This window comes from Halyomorpha halys, unplaced genomic scaffold (genome assembly GCF_000696795.3).
Source record: "Halyomorpha halys isolate HHAL.00 unplaced genomic scaffold, Hhal_1.1 Scaffold899.1, whole genome shotgun sequence".
Classification (NCBI taxonomy): Eukaryota; Metazoa; Arthropoda; class Insecta; order Hemiptera; family Pentatomidae; genus Halyomorpha; species Halyomorpha halys.
Window position 1 is genome coordinate 702,783 of NW_027105398.1, and position 17,035 is coordinate 719,817.

General features: G+C 30.7%; 1 protein-coding gene across 1 annotated transcript in view; it reads left to right on the plus strand.

Moving 5' to 3' along the window:
- Positions 1-17,035, plus strand: part of LOC106686963 (uncharacterized) — a 31,437-nt gene that overhangs the window by 3,360 nt on the left and 11,042 nt on the right. The window contains exons 2-8 of the mRNA XM_067050850.1: positions 10,143-10,184; positions 10,265-10,426; positions 10,547-10,665; positions 12,000-12,167; positions 14,551-14,707; positions 14,773-14,988; positions 16,105-16,263. Coding sequence (XP_066906951.1) covers positions 10,143-10,184; positions 10,265-10,426; positions 10,547-10,665; positions 12,000-12,167; positions 14,551-14,707; positions 14,773-14,988; positions 16,105-16,263 — 1,023 coding nt within the window. The remainder of the gene's footprint in view (positions 1-10,142; positions 10,185-10,264; positions 10,427-10,546; positions 10,666-11,999; positions 12,168-14,550; positions 14,708-14,772; positions 14,989-16,104; positions 16,264-17,035) is intronic.

The window sequence follows — 17,035 nt, forward strand, 5'->3', positions numbered from 1 at the left end:
TCATTATGCTTAAATTAATTAATTCCACCCACAAAATGACAGATATCTGATAACACTAAAGTTCAGACAGTATTTATTCATATTCCTTCTTTCTCTATGTAAAAAAAAAAAAAAAAAAAAAAATTTATTAAAATATCATTATTTCTTGAGTTTCTTTGATCTCCTGCGAAATTTCGAAACTTGGATTAATTTACTAAATTTAATCTATTTTTTTTTAAATATACGTCATAATACTTATTATTATTCAAACGTTAAAAGCCTTAATTATTTTTAATTTTATCACTAGCGTGCAATAGTTTTACCGCGCTATTACTTCCTTCTGATAGTTTTAGTCTTTTGAGAAATGATATGAAAAAACAATTTGATGACAAGTACAAACAAGAATAAATATCAAAAGCGTTCTGATATTTCAAAGTTCATCTTATTCTTTCTTCATTTCCACTTAAGTACTTTAGTTGGAATAAATGTCTTCTTTCTCTATTTATTGAAAAATATGCAGGATCTCCAAAACTTGACTGACAATTCCTTTTTTTTTTTTCTAGAGCTCAGGAATTTCTAAATGAAACTAGGGAGATCTTAGTTATTAATTAATTTTGTTTTGGTACTAAAGTCGATGGTACATCGCTCCCCTTCTACACCGCACCAAACTCTGAAATTTCTTATAGAAATGGAGAATCATTCTCAATGAGATATTAAAGAATCTTATACAAACGATTTTCATTGTATAAGTGAATTTTTTTATCAGAGCTGTCATTAATTTTCCAAAACCACATTGTAGTTCTTTACGTCCAGATGAGGATACACAAGTGTCTGTCACATTGACGCATTCTCGTGGTGACGAATTATGGAGGAAAATTGAATTCTTAACACTTTTATCCTATGAATTCGTTCAATATACTTCATCCTTTGCATACAACTCATCAAGAACAATAAAAATGTCTTTCTTTATTTTTTTTATGCGATTTACGCTTTCGGATTTATGTTATAACTTTCATTTCTTTTTATCAGAAATTTCAGAGTTAAGTGCATTGGAGAAATGACTGCATTTGACTTCACTTTATTCGCCAAAACTAAAACCTACGGAGTTTCATTTCGAAATTTCCTAAATCCGAACAAAAATCTGATGTGGTGTACATCACATAACATTCACTTATTAATGTTTCAAACATTTTTAGCAATGAAGGCTAATATTTCAAACAATAATTTTTATATTTCTCTTGTTATCAAAGTTCATATTTTGAGGTTTCTCGAGTTGTGAATAACGAATATCAACATTGTTTATACGAATAGAATGTCATAACAAAACCGTGTAAATATGTTTGGAATAGGGAGAGGTCAGTCACGCTTGGCTCTCTGATTTTCCAAGCTATAAACTGCTTCGATTTCTATTTTTATATATTATATATTCTATTTTGGATACATTTCTTCATTTTTCTCCTTTAGTTATTAATCGAATTCCTGCATAGTTCATCTTCATATCAGTTTTATATTATTATTAAAGTTTCAAGATGGTTGAATAATTCATATAAATAAAATTAAAGGTATTTTAGATTAAGATTTTCGAAGATTTGGCATTTAAGCCTTGTTACACTATATCACGGAGACTAAGTCCTGGTTTAATTAAAATCGTATAAGCCAAACTCGAATTAGAAATTTTGCACACCTTTTGCATATTTCTCTTTACTGTATACTTTATGTATATGTAAGTTAAATTAAAAAGGCGAGTGTTAATCGAGTTTTGAACATGCAGTACGTAATATAAACATATGTTTTAATAAACTGTAGGAAGATATAAAATGATAACAACTCATAGTACAAGAGCCTAAGAGGAGAAAAAAGGCAGTTATCTCACCCCAATTTTTGATTATATTAATGAAAACTATGTATAATTACTAGCCAAAACGTAAAATAAAAAGTAGGAACAACACAAGAAAAACCTAAGAGAACGTCATTTAAAGAATAGTAAATTTGCTAAAATATGAGCCCTAATAGAGTTATTTACGTTAAATATTTTTCGAGATATACCTTTTTAAAAAGCAACGTTTCGGAAAAATGTATGGGATGTACTGAAAGATCAGCAGTTAGTGAATTTATTTTGAAAAATTTATATCTCAAAAACCATTTGACGTACAGATGTTTATTAGCACTCAAATTAAAGCTAGTTTACTGAGCTATAAAGTAGTTTATGATGGTTTCTGAAATGAAGTTTTTCATAAATCAAACTTATTGTCCGAACAACTACAAATCAATTTATTTTAGCAAATATCATGAAAACTACTATTCCTACGAAGGTAAAGGTCATAAACATCTTTATAATCCATTAAACGAGCTTTAATTTGAGTGCTAATAGACATCTGTACGTCACATAGTTCCTGAGATATAGATTTCTCAAAATAAATTAACTAACTACTAATCTTTCAGTAGATTTTTAAGAAATTAAAAATTTTTTTTAAAAGCTATAAATCGAGAACTATTGGACGTAAATAGCTCTTTTAGGGTTAATATTTCAGCAAATTTGCTCTACTTTAAATAATATTATCTTAGATTTTCTAGTGTTGTTTTTTTTAAGATATAGAGCTCCAATGAAAAACTAATGTTTTTTTATGGTTTTGAAACAGCCGCCATTTTTTATTCCCCCTACCTATACTTGGCAGACTCATCAATTTTGACTAATAATTATACCTAGTTTTCATTAAAGTAATCAAAAATTGGGGTAAGATAACTCCCTTTTTTTCGTCCCGGCTCTTGTACTATCAGATCCACAAATTTAAACTTTGTTGTAGTAAAATTGATGAAAATGGGTGAATACGAAGTATTTTGTATTCCTACATCCGAAAATTATAACTTAATTACTATAACAATTTTTTTTTTATTTGTGTCGTGGATGGTCTCATACTGCACCCAGATTTTCTGCAAAAAAACAGGGAGTTTAACAAATGCTTGAAAATGGGCATCCAACATCCTAATATATCATGGACTTACAAGAGTTCATCTGTAAAGTTTTTATCCTTCTATTTGGCTAGAAAATAATTTAGCTACATTCATAAAATACTTTCGAACTAAACGGAAGTTTTATATTACATTTTATTTCTTATGAAAAAGGATATCACTCAGGACCTTCCTCATTTGAGATCCAATGCCTTTGTTATTTATATATCGAAACATTTAATTCGTCCACCTTTGTCCATAACTTTGATATTTTTTTCAATAGTCCACGCTTTCTTTGGAGAGGCAGAAGATAGGGAACTCATTGCATTAACATGGAGAGTATATTTTATATTTGAAGTTCTATGGATCCAAAAGTTTCTTGCTATAATATTCTTTAGTCACATTTCAGTCATAAAAATACAAAAAAAATAGCAATACTTTGTAAAAAAAAAAGTCTCACTCCTACGATAAAATGAAATAGCATCACTCCTGATACAAGGCAGAACCAGATACTTAGAGTTGTTTTTTTAGATATTTTTGTGAAAGGGTGTTTTAATAAATAATGATATGAAACGCGCGAGAATAACTTTCTCAATAATGTTACAAAACTCTTAATGATCTGTATAATTGGTTATATGCATTAAATACTAACTATATTTTAATTTTAGTAAAGGTGTTAAATAGTATAAAACGTATATCCCCCTACAAAAGAGTTCCCTTCTAATTTTTTTTGATGTTAAGATCTCTAGAAGAATTTTAACCCCATCGCCATACATCGTCCATTGCTCGTTTCAAGAAAATGTTTTAAAGATTAGATAAAATAAATCAATGCTACAGTAACACTTTTTTTTACGCACTTTAACCATCTACCATCATAATAAATTTATTTCAAATTAATTCAGTTAACTTTTAAAATTAATAACGAAGTTTTAATTTATTTTTATAGCTTGCTTCCGAATAGGGTAGGAATGCTTGGATAATGTCTATTTCCAGTTTTGGCCAATGTTACAATATACGTTGATAGATATAAGTATCAAACACATGAAACTTTATAAAGTGATCACTACATTTTATAAAACTGCATGAATTCCCATTATCACCTGAAACCGAAGTTATTATCGACTAATTATTAATTATCAATGTTTCTGTTTATGGTTTATATAATAATTGAAATTACTATTGGTCACTGTACACGTTTGAAAAATAAAAAACATACATTTGTCTCATGTTACAACGAAAATTATAGAGCGGGGTGTCCTACAAGTCGATCGCTCGCAATGTCTGGTGTAGAATTCCGTGTACTGTGGACTTAGGAACAAATAGTTAATTATATTATTCTTTCATGATACACTTTCTTGCCCCCCCCCCCAAAAAAAAACAAACAAACGCCAAAGTGAATTATTGAAATCAAATTATCAGCCATACTGCGTTTTCTCTTTATAACAACTTTTTTCATATTTACGAACAGACAGTACAACAACATATACATCACATTTGATAAAAAAATTAAAGTTAGCAAAAATCTATCTTTAAAAAACTGTCGGAAAATCAAATATTTAAGCATAAAATTGAACCATGAATTCAACTTTGAAAACCCAAAAATAATCTATTATTTTATCTAATTATCTATTATTATTATAGGAAGCCATACATATAACAAAAACACAGTAAACTACAAAACTGACACTAAACACTTAAATACACATTACGCCGACATTATAAATAGACTCAAAATATAAACATAAAAATCAGAAGAAATAAACGGGTTTAGAAAAAAATCACTAAATTTAATGTTAAATACAAAGCAGGACTTTAAAAAAACAGGTAGATAACCTGTTTCTCTGGAAATGAGATAAGGTCCAAAGAGATAACAAGAAATATAGAGTAATGGCTGTGCTTAGGAGAAGTGAAGAATGCACAAATAAGTAATGGTAGAAAAGTGAAAATAGTGTAAAGATGTGACATTATTTCCTATATGAAATTCAAATTATGAAAAATTACGAGGTGAATATAATTGTATGAATTATAATACATAAGGATGAAGATTGTTATTATGATGGTTTATTATTGTTGTAGGTTTAAAGTACATGAATATGGGACAGTGGTCCCAAAACGTTGTACTATAATATGATAATTTAATATAAATTACATTCAATTGGAAGTTTATTAACCTCAAAAAATGTTTTCTGAATTGACTTACGAAAGAGAAAATCCAGAACGAATATTTAACATAACTCATGTACGGAATGCTGTTATCAAAAGTTGGGTCTGGAAATTTCCTTCATGAGCCTGAACCCGAAAACTTAATAAGTGATTTGAGAAATAAAAAATAGTTTTGAACATATACATTCAACAGTCCACCCATACTTCACTGGAATGCACCTGATATTGAAACATAGTATGCATTTGACTACTCTCCTTTTCCTTTAAAAAGGAAAGTAATGTAAATCTTACATACAGAAAAGTTGGCCACCGAACAATTTATTGTTAACGCATTGTAACCATCCACCATCATAAACTTAGTTTACTTTTAAAACTAATAACGAAGTTTTTAATTTATTTTTTATTGCTTGCTCACAACCAGCGGTTCGGTAAGTTTGTATTCGAGCAGGAAATGAAAAAACATTGATGTGCATAAATATCCTCCATGTTTAGAAAATGGTTAAAACGTATTCAATTTTAGAAATACTCTATTGCTGAGATCTTAAAATTTTCACCTTAGAAAATTGTTGGATAAATTCTTGAGTGAAAATGCAGATAACTTATCTTTTTTATAAATAATATAATTCACGCAATTTCAGAAAAAAAAATGTTTATACAGGTGAAAATAATATTTTCATAACTTATAATTTATACGTTAATAATGCAGATGAATGTGATTTTCTTAGGAAACATTCTCTCGTCATATACTGCGTTTTTCTCGATTTAGGGAGTAAAGGGTACATCTTTTGACAGCATTGGATTGTATTAAGCTTACTAATTTTACTTTTAATAAAGTTAATTTAAATTAATCATTTTCTCTCATAAGAATGTTTGATTATTTTATATATAATCATCTTTTCAATTTCTTGAGAATGTTATTTATTTTTTAAATAAATCATTTGGCATCCTTGTTAAGTATCAACGCTCTTTATTATACCAACGTTTCGGCAAATTCAGCCATCTTCAAGGACAATCTTAAATATAAATTTACACCTCACATCCAAATTTGCAAATGTTTTGCAGGCTATTCTGCCCAGGTCATTAATTACAAATCAAACTACCCCATTTTGTCACAGTTTCATTAATTTTTAAACTTTTAATTTTAGATCAACTTACACTATCAACTATCATATAAACAAACTATTTTTAACCTTGTTAATACATAAAAATGCTATTGTTGCCAAATTGGGTTATTTGAATTGTAATTAATGAGCTGGGCAGAATAGCCTGCAAAACATCATTAAATGTGTATGTGAGGTGTAAATTTATATTTAAGATTGAGTGATGAGACTTAAAAAGGATACCATTTGATTTATTAAAAAAAAAAAAAAATGTTTGATTATTATATTTTTGTTTAAGTAGCATTTCAGGGAACAATGCCTACTCAAATTCTAGCACGATCAAAAAATAAAAAAGACTTAAAATTTAACTGAAACTATTTATATTCAAACTTTTATTACAGTAGATTGTTGGTTACACGCACAGTGCTCACTGTACTCCCCTTTATGCAGAAAGTAATAATTTGACAAAATATGCTATATATAAGCCGCTTTTACTCACGTTAAGGAAAAGTTATTCAGGAAAATATGGTGTTGATAATTCCAGGAGGTTAGTGACTGTTATCTGTAGACCTTTCTATTATCAGCGGACGTAGATATCTGAGGTCATGATAAAAAAGTTAAAAGTTGTAAATAATGAAAAAATAAGGGATTTTCCTGTAAACTGGGCCGGATTTGCGTAAAAGGCCTACTTGCTCGGCCTTAGTTGCGCTTGCTAAAAAACATAAACACTTTTTCATGGGAAAAACAAGCAATAATGATTATAAATAATAATTAAAAAAAAAATGTACCACTACAACCCATAAAGGCTTAAGGGTGCGTTGCTTTGTAAGGAAGTACTGTTACTAGACAATGATTGTGCAAGGAGGTGATTTGATCAGAATCATGATCCAACGCCAGGTTTTTACCCAATTAAGAGTATCAACTTTATGAGGCTGGGTGTAACCCACAGGGCTGTTCCATGGCTAAAGTGAAACAAAAAATAATTATCTGTTACAGCCGGATTCGAACCCGTATCTCTGGAGTTAGTAGCATAGTGAGCTACCCACTCATAAATTAATAATAAGGAATTAATAAATAAATAATAATAAACAATAAAACAAAAAAAAAATAAGAAGGAAAATAAACAAGGTATGAGTGAAAAAAATCCTATTAATTCATAATTGATGTTATTATGCCATAAATTAAAAATTGGCATCATAGAAATTATTTTCGTGAGGAAAAATGCTTGACGAACCAGCATTTTTTTTTACTCAGAATTATTTTACTTGAATTATTGAACATTTAAAAAGTAATTAACTACTTTCTTCTACTTGAGTAAAAGAGTAGAATTTATGACCAATTAAAAAAAAAAAAGAACGGTTAATTTAAAACATGTACAGGTTTTATTTCTTTGTAATTTTTTTTAATACTCTATCTAATTTTACTTATTATTAGTTACTTCTTTGACAATCATTGTTATTATATCCTATATTGTATTAACTACTCTAACTATATTTTCTTCAGTATATACTCGTATTATTAGTAACGATATGTATCATTCTAGTTTTACTTAGTGATTCCTAAATTAGAAAATTATTATAGCTATTATTATTATCATATTTTTGTATCTTTCTCTTATTTTTCATTTTTCGTTATATCTTCATGACTACTTCCTGTATACGTGACGTATTTGAAATAGAAATATAGCCGTTAAATGGCTGGCCACCTCCCCATTTAAAATATTATATTATATCCCCCAAAATAAAATTATCAATAAAATTCAACATGAACTCTATATAACTCGTGTATATTATAACCTATATTGGAAAGAAAAGTTTTGTTTCTTTCTCATAACATCAATAAAGATGTTCCTACCCTATAATCCAACTAATGTTCCAATGGCGTTGATAAACGACGAATCCGTAATAGAAAGAGTTATTAAATTCATCCATCAGACTAACTTAATAACCAGCCTTTAATTATTATAATTATCTATTTATACTTCCATAATCGTAACGATTATTAAACAAATTATAATTGCCTAGCTAGATAACATTTCAAATCTAACGAAAATGAGTCCCATTGGTGCGTATCAGTACACCCTACCAAAGCTATGACTATGGAACAACTAGGACTTACCAAAGCCAACAACAACCAACAGGCGTTGATAACCAGGGTGTTAAACGCCCTTTCAAAACTAACAAACAAACAAATATCAATAAAGTATACATTTGCTATATTTGATGTCAATAAAAAATTGTAAATAAAAAATATTTAAACAATCATTCACTCATTTTATTATATCCAAAATTCAAATTAACCTAATAGAGTCCGATTCGTTCCATAAAAATTCAATGGGACTATAAAAGATTTTTCATGATTTTGGTTTTACAAATCTGGGATTTACTGAAAATCTCCATGTGATTAAAGAAAACGAGTTTTGTAGCACACTAAAAAACGCAGTAAATTCTTGCAGACTTTTTTTTAATAACAATGTAATGCAATAACATCAGATTAGACCTTAAAATGGAAAAGATTAAATTTATAAGATTCCTCTAGAAAATAAGGTAGTAGTTTTTATTGCATTGTATTCCGGGTTTGCTATGCATCTATTTAATGGTTATTATTAACGATTTGTTTGGTTTTTTTCCGTGGAGAACAAGAACCAAATATTGTTGATGGTATTAAACGAGTTTTAGTGTATAAAATATTACAAAAACCAAAAGACACTTCTAGTAAAGCGGCCCAAAAAACTCTATTTGAGAAACACCAAGTAAGATTCACGATTTTTGAAAACCGTAATTACAAATGTTCTTATTTATTTATTTAAAAAATTACATCCAATATGATCCGACCAGATGACAACATCTATCAGTCGTTGCCAAAATAACACATAAATATGATAGACATAAGTGAGATGTAAATAATAATTTTGACAATTAGGGCGTTGTTGAAGCTATACAATTTTTAAGCTAGATAAGTACAATATGAATTGATCTTAAACAGTACAACTAATAATATAATTAACAACTACTAAAATGAACATAAAGTGAAAAATAAAAATTAAATTAAATACAAATTAATAATAATAAAAATAACTGAAAGGATTTTGAAGTGAATAATAAAGCTGCAAATTTACAATTAGTGAATTAATATAATAATGAGAATAAAACAAGATGATACAGAATATGATAAAAATAAGGACCCTATAATATCTATTACTAAGCACACACAGACATTGCTAATTCTAATTGTAATATAATAAATAAATTATGTGAACTTAAGAAAAAATACATGCAGATATGGTGAATCAAAATCAGCTATTAGGAACGATAGAAGTAAGAAAGTACTTAGTTAAATATTTCTTTTTTAGATTTAATTTTTTTATGGAGGATTTATTTATTAATTCTTCAGGTAAGCGATTGAAACGATATGTGGTGTGGTTTAATGTAAAAATTAAACATTACAATTTTTCGGATTTTATTTTAGAGGATATTATTTTTCTACTATTTTGAGTTCATAAATCCTCAACACTTTTATTCAAATTCATAATTACTTATTTTAATGGAATTGGAGAATTTTCTATACAGCCAAGTATAAATTTATTTGTGTTCCCATTATTTCCACCAAGTTTGAAGTTTTTCATTTTGTGGGTCCGCCAATCAGTGAAAAAAATCAATGTCCCAGCCCGGATTCGAACCTGTACCACCAAAAGATATCCACAAATAGTAAGACTGTAACTTAACCACTGAGCTACGGATGGCCCAAAAGAAAATTATACTCTCTCTTCAAGACAACATGATATTATTGACTGGTCACTGCAGCTCATGTCTTTTTCATAATTTATTCCTAAAAGTTGGAAAACAAACTGATACAAGGATCTGTAAACAACGCAGTGGACTTTTATTCACATTGAATCATTTAATAGCTTAATTAAAATTAATAAAATTTAAGCCTCTCTGACTTTTTCAGGTTCAACTGGATCCTATTGGATAACTGCATATGAAATAGGAGGTACGGAAGTATTTTTAAATAATTATAATCGATAAGGAACATGTTAATTCTTTTCTTTATACATTTAAAATACTTTGTAGATTGTGGAATCAGATATAACTTTAAACTCACCATTGCCCGTGGAAAAGACTCGAAGCCCAATCAGTATCCATGGCACGTAGGAATTTACAGGAGAGACAACAGTTCTAAATACGAGTATATATGCGGTGGTAGCATCATCTATGATAATGTTATTATCACAGGTAATCATATTTCCCAAAGTAATATACAAATATTTTAATTCTGTTGTGACTTGAAAGCAATTAAAAAAAAACTGGTTGATGATTTCATTTGATTTAAACAAGTATTATGTCCCTGTTTAGCCGCACACTGTGTTTTCGACGAGAATACTAAGAATATCGACTACAACAGAATGGTCGTGGCAGTAGGAAAACACAATAGTTCTTGGGAACGCATAGACGAGTCCGAACAACGGTTTGAGGTAATTTGGATTAATATATTCTAAGATTGATATGAAAGAAGGAAACAGACTTGTTCTATTTCCTGTTAATAGTTCTCTCATTACTGGAAATTATTCCTTTCCTTAAAAAAATTTACAACCTCTTGTGTTTAACGGAATCGTTCTTAAATATGTGATTATACAAAAAAGTCGTATGTATCTCTCGTAATTATTGACAGATTTACCGTTCGAAAATCAACTTACATTCTTCCTCCCATTTTATGTTATAGTTACATCTTTTGTTAAGATGTATGATACATCCACATGGCTTCGGCCAGCAACATTAAAATTTTAGAGTAGATTTAGACATGGAGTCGATAGTTGTTAGAATTAAGGTTTAGTGGGCATAATGTTCAAATACACAATAATTTTAAAGAATACTAGTGTATATGTTTCTAATATTTTTTTTAACTTCACTTACCTTTGTATGGAAAATATTATTATTGGCGCGACGTTTTTTTTTTCATAGGGTGAGTCGTCCCTCCCACGCCTATTTTTTTTTTAGTGCTACCCATTGGCTAACGGACCTCACAAATGCTCGGGAGAAGGATGTAAGTGAGTTTTGTATAATTTTATGCTTGAAAAAATCCCGGGTAGTGCCGGGATCGAACTCACAACAAGGGTTAATCAACTTTAAGGTGGATCAGAACTGGGGGAGGGGAAAGCCATAGTGAATCAGGTTGTGGCATGTCAGCACGAAAAAGGCGAATGAAACCAATTTTTAAAAATGTTATATATAATTGTTACAGTACTTTATCAGCTATTACAATTATTATTTGCTTGAAAAAAAATACTTTTAATTAAATTAATAATTTTTTTTTCACTTCTAGAGGGAAGGGAGGCAGCTGCCCCCTCCTGTCCCCCGCTGGGTACGCCCATGGGAAACATTGCTATGGTAAAATATTTCGAACTTGAGTAGGTCCATTATAAAGAAAATGTTTATGTAGCAGCCCAGATATATATCTAACTTAAATATGTTATTTCAGTTACGTACTATTTTTCTTTTTTGAGGTGGGCTGTTCACATAGGCGCTCAGACCATTTTTCTCCATGTCACAGACATTATTTTTCCACAACCAAATTTTTCGATACCACAATATCAAAAGCCTCTATTTCTCGACCAGTTATCGGCTCTGTTATTGCTACTTTTATTTCCCATTCAAAGAAATTGATAGATTTACTACCAATAAGAGAAAAAATTCATCTGGAACGAATATGACTTCCGTTGGTCTCTTTAAATCATTGCTAATTCATCGATGATGATCGAAATATTCAATTTATTCCATATTTATATTATTTTAATGAACCGTTTTGCAGGTGATGGACAAGAGGATCCCTCAACGCTACAAAGGCACAGAGAACATGAATGACAATGATATTGCTCTTCTTGCACTCAACGATTCCATTCCATTCTCCGATCGCGTAATGCCAGTCTGCATGGACTGGTCTCGCACAAAAGAGCCTTATGATGGAGAAAACTGTACGGTAAGTATTTACGGCATATCATTGTTCCAGATTTAGCATTTTAGTTTAAATTTTAAGGCCTATCTGGACATACGAAATTGGGCTATGGGGCTCCACTAAACCATCTAATTCCTCTCGAATCCAATCCTTACAGTCCAAAATCCTTCGTAAAATCCTTATTGCTCCTTACTTTGTCACAAATCAAATCATCCATCAGGACCTCAATGTCCCCTATGTTGCCAATTTGGCCAGAACCAGATACCAATCCTTCCATAATAAACTTACCAACCACCCAAACCAACTCGTTTCTAACCTGGCTTCTCCTTCACTACCTAATAATCCTCCAAGGCGTCTGAAAAGAAGATGGCCTCGAGATCTTCTCCTTTAGAAGTGCTTTTGGAATTCTATCAATGGGTAGATCCTCCACATGTTTGTATCATGTCATAATATTACAGCAAATTTACTTGATATTGTAAATAACAATAAATAAATTAAAAAAAAAAAAGTTTAAATTTTAAACTCCGATATCCATAAGCCTTCCCCATAATAACATACCCAATGGCTATGTTTAATATTTAGTCCTAAAAATGCAAATTGGAGTATTCCTCTTTTATTTCATAATTGGTGTTGTCTCACCTCATACCAGTAATGGGTCATCCCACTTCAATCTAACAAACATTTAAGCATTTACTATTTATTTTTTACACTTAGTTATCATGTCATTCCTAATATACGTGGTCTCATACTAGTTCAGGTTTTGTTTACTGTTGGAGGGATCGGAAAAAAAATTTAGTTTTGTTCTCGCCGATACCTAAGCTTTGAAAGGAATGTACCGATACCATCCGTTTGTGCTCAAAACTACTTAAAAAATATTGGTAAAAAATTTTGATCGGAATCAGAACTTTTCATGGAATGTCTATTTTCAAGAAAACTTCAATGTGAGCATTGATTGCTACGTCTAATAGTTCTGAAATTCGGATTTAATGAACATTTCTTGGATTATGTGGATTGGTATCTAATAGTTGCATATTGGTTTTATCTCATATCTACTTTCGTTTATGCATGAAAAAACGTATTTTTCTTGACACGCCCTTATTTCGAAATATAGGCTAAACCAAATTGGTCCAGACTTGTAAGAACGTTAGGGTTTAGTGTGGAAATGATCCAGTACTGATTTTATAAAATTACATCTAATACTTTCGCCTAACCTTGCGCGACTGTATTTTTCTTTACACAGATATTTTAAATACAACTCCTTGCATAGAATTTAGTCTAAAATAACAAAAAAAATTCATTAAAATCTATTTTATTGGACATTAAGTACCTACCTGATGGAGAAGTAGCTATGGAGGCGACCCATGGAATTGGCAGGTGTTTATTTTCTTATTTTAGAATTATAATTTACTGTTTGATTATGAATCTTCGGACAGACTTAAAATTTACTTCATAAAAGTTTATTTATCTCTTGTTCAAGAATAAATTTCTGACGTCTGGAGTAATCGTTCAAATCATCGGCCTATTCTGACTAGAGTGGGAAGGTTGCGTTGTTAATTTGTGGGACCACTACGAAATAAAAATCAAATTACCTTGGTCGGAATACTGCTACAGACTGGAGGCAGCTAAGGAACTTGGCTTCCTCGCTCTATCCGGTGACCGAATTTATAAATTTACTTTAACGAGCAAGTATATATTTATGATTTTATTTAGTGATTATGATAACTGATTTGATAAGGTACCTTACTCCCTGATCCAGGTTCAAGTCAAATAGGATATTTATTTATCCTTTTATATCAGTCGTAGATCGAGTTATTTATCGGAAAATACTCAGATTAAATAAAGTAGGTTTCAGAACTAGATTGATTCGGAATTATCTTGGACTTTGAGCGTGATTCTTCTGACCAGATTTTATTCTTGTAAACAAATATTGGCGAAGAAATATTAATCCCTTTTTAAGTACTGAAGCCTTATGCCGTTTGTAGCTGAGGAAATTTAAATATGGATGCTGTTTTTGATGCCCTGTTACTTCAGCAACGTCGGTTCGAATCCGGTCTAAGGAGTTGACTTGTATTTGTTGGTGGTCCCACGAAATGAAAACTTGAACCCTCACCATGGTTAGAATAGGTTGTTTACCTATAGATAAACCCTCTCCTCACTATTCTGCTCTTTATGTGCTACCAAAGAGGTCTAGAACTCTACCAGGATCGTTTTGATAGTTTTATCTGTATCTGTCTGTTACTGGTCTCCATCTTCAGACCAGATGAAGACTTACCAACGATTTGGGTCAAAATATCGATATTTAATGAACACTTTTAACAATTTCATTTTATCAAATATTAGTTAATTTATTTAAACTAAATTAAATACCATTATTACTGCACTAATTATGAATTGGTTTCCAAAATAGTTCGTCGGATGGGGCTATGAAGAAAACCGTAATTTGACTGAATTACTACAGGTGTCTGAAATGCTGCTACGCAACTTTGACGATTGCCGTAAAAGTGTGGGAAAATATTTTACAAGTTATTTGACATCAGATAAGTTCTGTACCATCAGTAAAGATAGTAAGTATAGATATTTTATTTATTATATAGTTAAGTTGCAGAAACTAATAAGTGTCTGATGACAGATAGTATGGTGGAAAAAGGAGACAGTGGTGGCGGACTGGTGTTCGCCAGGATGCAGAATGACAACGATACTGGTGCAAGGTACTATCTCAAAGGCATCCTCAACGGAAGGGAGAAGGGCAATGATGTTAACTTCTTGTACACCAACGTCAGCAACCACATGCCCTGGATCAGGAGCACTCTCGATGCTATAAGGGATGAAACTGATGCCAATAAAAGTAATTTATATAATTAATTAAAAATATCAGCATCTATTTGAGTTTAGTGTTATTTTCAATAAACAAATGAAGCTCAAAGTCTATGTTTACATACATAGACATATGTTACGAGTAGTATTACATAATAGAATTCGGGATTTAATTAATTATAGTAAGATAGTCCGAGTGCCGGTCAATGAAGGTATCAACATAGTAAAAGAAAACTTTTTATTGTTGACCAACGCTTCGCCACACTTTGCGGGGCTTCTTCAGGGCTAAATGAAAAACAAGATTTTAAACAACAACAAACATTGTAAGAATTGACAAAATATTAAAATAAATATACAGAGAAAATTTTGTTGTGTTTATAAAATATATAAAAGAAATAATAATAATTTAAAAAATAATACATATAGGAGGACTAGAAACTATTTACTAATAGATACCAAACGCCAAACGTTTCTTGACGAAGTTTTCATAGGATGGGTTCGTCACTCCCACGCCTATTTTGTGAGTGCCACCCATTGGCTAACGGGCCTTACAAATACCCGGGGGGGAGGCTGTGAGTTATATGCTTGGAAATATCTCGGTTGGGGTCGGGGCTCGAACTCACAACCTTTGGTTTGGTAATCAGGCGCATTACTGCAAACGCCGCCCCATTTAATACAGAACTAGAGTAATAAATTGTAGAAAAATACTTTTTAAACCTGGTTATAAATACGGTAAAGAGGTAAACAGAAGACAAAATAAACATGGCAAAGGTAAAGTATAGTAGCAAGTAAAAGGAAACATTAAGGAAATTAATAAAAATAACAAATAAATATAGATGGGGCACCTATCAGATTGAAACAAAGATAACAACTGCCAAGTCGTTCTGTTATCAGGTATAAAATTTCTATGTCGATAACTTTACTGACCGCCACCGGACAATCTTCCTACAATCTACTTCATAGGTCAACTATCTGCTTTCAAAAGATAATTGATACTTTGTCTTTCACCAAAGTAAATTATACAGTGGAATAGAGAATTGGATATTCATATTGAGGGATTGCTGTAAATATCTCTATAAAGAAGTGATGTAATATGTAGACCGTAGTGTGGGTCATATCAAATGAATAATTCCTTTTTCATTTTCAGTCTGTGGAAGAAGGCCTATTAATACTACTGTCACAGTCAACTACGTCACTAGATATGAGGAATACCCTTGGATTGCAACCATAGTCATGTCGAAGAACAATAAGTTCTTTGGAATTAGATGCGCTGGAACAATCATACACAAAAGGGCAGTAATCACAAGTAAGTAAAAGATTTAATTTTTTAATTTTATATAGTACTTAATAAACATATTCTTCAATAACAATCCTCTCAATTTCCATTGCTCTGTTAAAAAATTGTATTTTCCATCAAAGCTTCAGACTGTCAAATATCCTAACACAGCCAATAAGTGGGCTGCCATTTTCTGCCCTCCCATAACGAGGATAATGTGTTTATAGGGTTCTCATAAGTTGTTCATTTGAAGGTTTACAACAATTTTGACCTAAAGTCTTAACCGATTTTCAAATTTGACGATTAATTTATTCAATCATATATCTGAGATTATTTTGAACTCAAAATACTAAAAAAAAAATACTGCATCAAATGAGTTGAATTAGGCAGCATGTTAATAAACGGTTTTATTTAGCTCACCACGTTTGTTTTATTTATTATTTATTCTTGGGTCAAATTTAGTAATTCAAATTTCACCCTCTTCCTGTCAACCGATTAATCTGAAATTAATAAAAAATCTGAAATACAAAATGGCGGATAACGTAGGTTTTATCAATCCCATCAATATGGGTATCAAATGAAAGGGCTCAACAAGCAGAAGAGATGGTTGGGTAAATAATTACAGTCCTGCTTTGCTAAAAATGTGGAAAGCCAATATGGATATACAACCGTGTGGTACAAATGAGTCGATTGCGTATTACATCGCTAAATACGTGTCAAAATCAGAACCTACAAACCTAGATGGTGAAGTATCTCGAGCTATTCAACAAATTAGAAGAGAAGAAACTGACGTCTCGCGTAA